The sequence below is a fragment of the Podarcis muralis genome, chromosome 13 (genome assembly GCF_964188315.1).
Source record: "Podarcis muralis chromosome 13, rPodMur119.hap1.1, whole genome shotgun sequence".
In the NCBI taxonomy this organism is placed as follows: Eukaryota; Metazoa; Chordata; class Lepidosauria; order Squamata; family Lacertidae; genus Podarcis; species Podarcis muralis.
In genome coordinates, this window is record NC_135667.1 from 13,132,688 (window position 1) to 13,134,394 (window position 1,707).

The window sequence follows — 1,707 nt, forward strand, 5'->3', positions numbered from 1 at the left end:
TAAAGTTTCTGTCCGAATGGATTTTTTAAATTTGCAAAAATGTCTTTGGCTATAATTTCTGCATGAGACATAGACTTAACTGGTGCTTGAAGACTTGCTTTCCTCTTCTCTTCTCCTGTCCCCCTGAGCAATATATCACAGCTTCTATAGCCTACATATAGCAGAGGTATTTAAAATAAGAGTTGTTCTAGAGTCCTTTTCTTTGCTCTTCAAAACATGTACTGTTAATCTACTGTTGTCTTTGGAATTCACTAAGCAAAGGGTGTGTAAGAAATCTAATGAATAATGATTAAGTGCAAGGAAGCATAAGAATAAAAGCAAGTATAGCAATGCTATGCCATAGTTATCTTTCACTTGTCTGGAAATTTTGTATTTTTTTCAGCAGTTTCCACATAGCAACTTTGACCTCCCTGTTCCTCAGTGTGTAGATCATGGGGTTCATCACAGGGAAGATCACTGTGTGGAAAAAGGCCACCACCTTGTCAAACGGGTGGTCCTGGAAAGGACGGCAATAGATATAGATAGCTGGGCCAAACATAATGAAGATAATGATGATGTGGGTCATGCATGTAGAGGAGGCTTTGTTCTTCCCTTGGCTTGAGCCCTTCCTCACCTTGACAAGGAGGGCCACATAAGAGATGAGGAGGAAGATGAAACATCCAGTAGTGACCAGACCACTGTTAACAAACATGACAAACTCTAATGTATTAGTGTTGGTGCAAGCCAGCTTGATGATCTGGGTTGTGTCACAAAAGAAGTTGTCCAACTCATTGGGGCCACAAAAAGGCAGTGGGGCAATGAGAATGACCTGGATCATGGTGTGTATGAAACCTGCAGCCCATGCACACACCAGCATAGCCCAGCAAACCACCCTGGTCACCACAGTGACATAGTGCATTGGGTGGCAGATGGCCACATAGCGATCCACAGCCATGGAAATAAGGAGAATGATCTCTGCCCCACCGAGGAAATGAATGAAGAAAAGCTGAGCCATGCAGTCTCTGTAGGAGATGGTTCTGCAGCCAGCCAAGAAGTTGGCTATGATCTTCGGAGTTGTGACACAGCTGTAGCAGATGTCCATGAAGGCCAGGTTGGCCAAGAAGAAAAACATGGGGGATCCCAAATGGGGGTCATGCCTAATTGTCATAATGATGAGGACATTTCCAGGTAGGATGATGGCATAGAAGAGCAGGAGTAGGGTACAGAAAAACAGCTGCACCAACCAGACCTCTGATATTCCCTGGAGAACAAACTCGACCACTACTGTATGAGTCCCATTTTCCATCCTTGCAGATTATAGCCTTGAAGTGGAACACTGATGAAGACATTAAATAGAAAACAATCACAGAATTCCCTCCCCCTCACTTGTATGCGTTCCTCTACATGCAGCCAGTTAGTAGACTGGCCAAGAAAAAATCTTCTAAGTTAGTAGACTGGCCAAGAAAAAATCTTCTAAGTTATGTCTGGATCAACTCAATTTTGCACAGAGAAGTGTAGATGTTCTAGCACATCTCTGTGGGATGTCATTTATGGAAAAGGAAGGGGTGAGTTGGCAGATAAGGAGACCTGTACAATCTGTTTTAGAACTTCCAAAATCTTATGCTTCTTATAACTCCAGAACATATTTTAAAAATGGAGAGAGTTTGGATCATTAGATCAGGGTTAGGTAACCTGTGATCCTCCATATGTTGTTAGTCTACAACTTCC

At 42.7% G+C, this 1,707-nt stretch overlaps 1 protein-coding gene across 1 annotated transcript; it reads right to left on the minus strand.

The window, feature by feature from the left end:
- Nucleotides 1-343: 343 nt before the first annotated feature.
- LOC114583330 (olfactory receptor 4N2-like) lies at nucleotides 344-1,285 on the minus strand. Its single transcript, XM_028704658.2, has one exon. The coding sequence runs from the start codon at nucleotides 1,283-1,285 to the stop codon at nucleotides 344-346; it is 942 nt and encodes a 313-aa protein (XP_028560491.2).
- Between the last annotated feature and the right edge of the window lie 422 nt (nucleotides 1,286-1,707).

Excerpts from the sequence above, each read along its gene's own strand:
- LOC114583330 (XM_028704658.2), bottom strand. The coding sequence starts at position 1,285 with ATGGAAAATGGGACTCATACAGTAGTGGTCGAGTTTGTTCTCCAGGGA.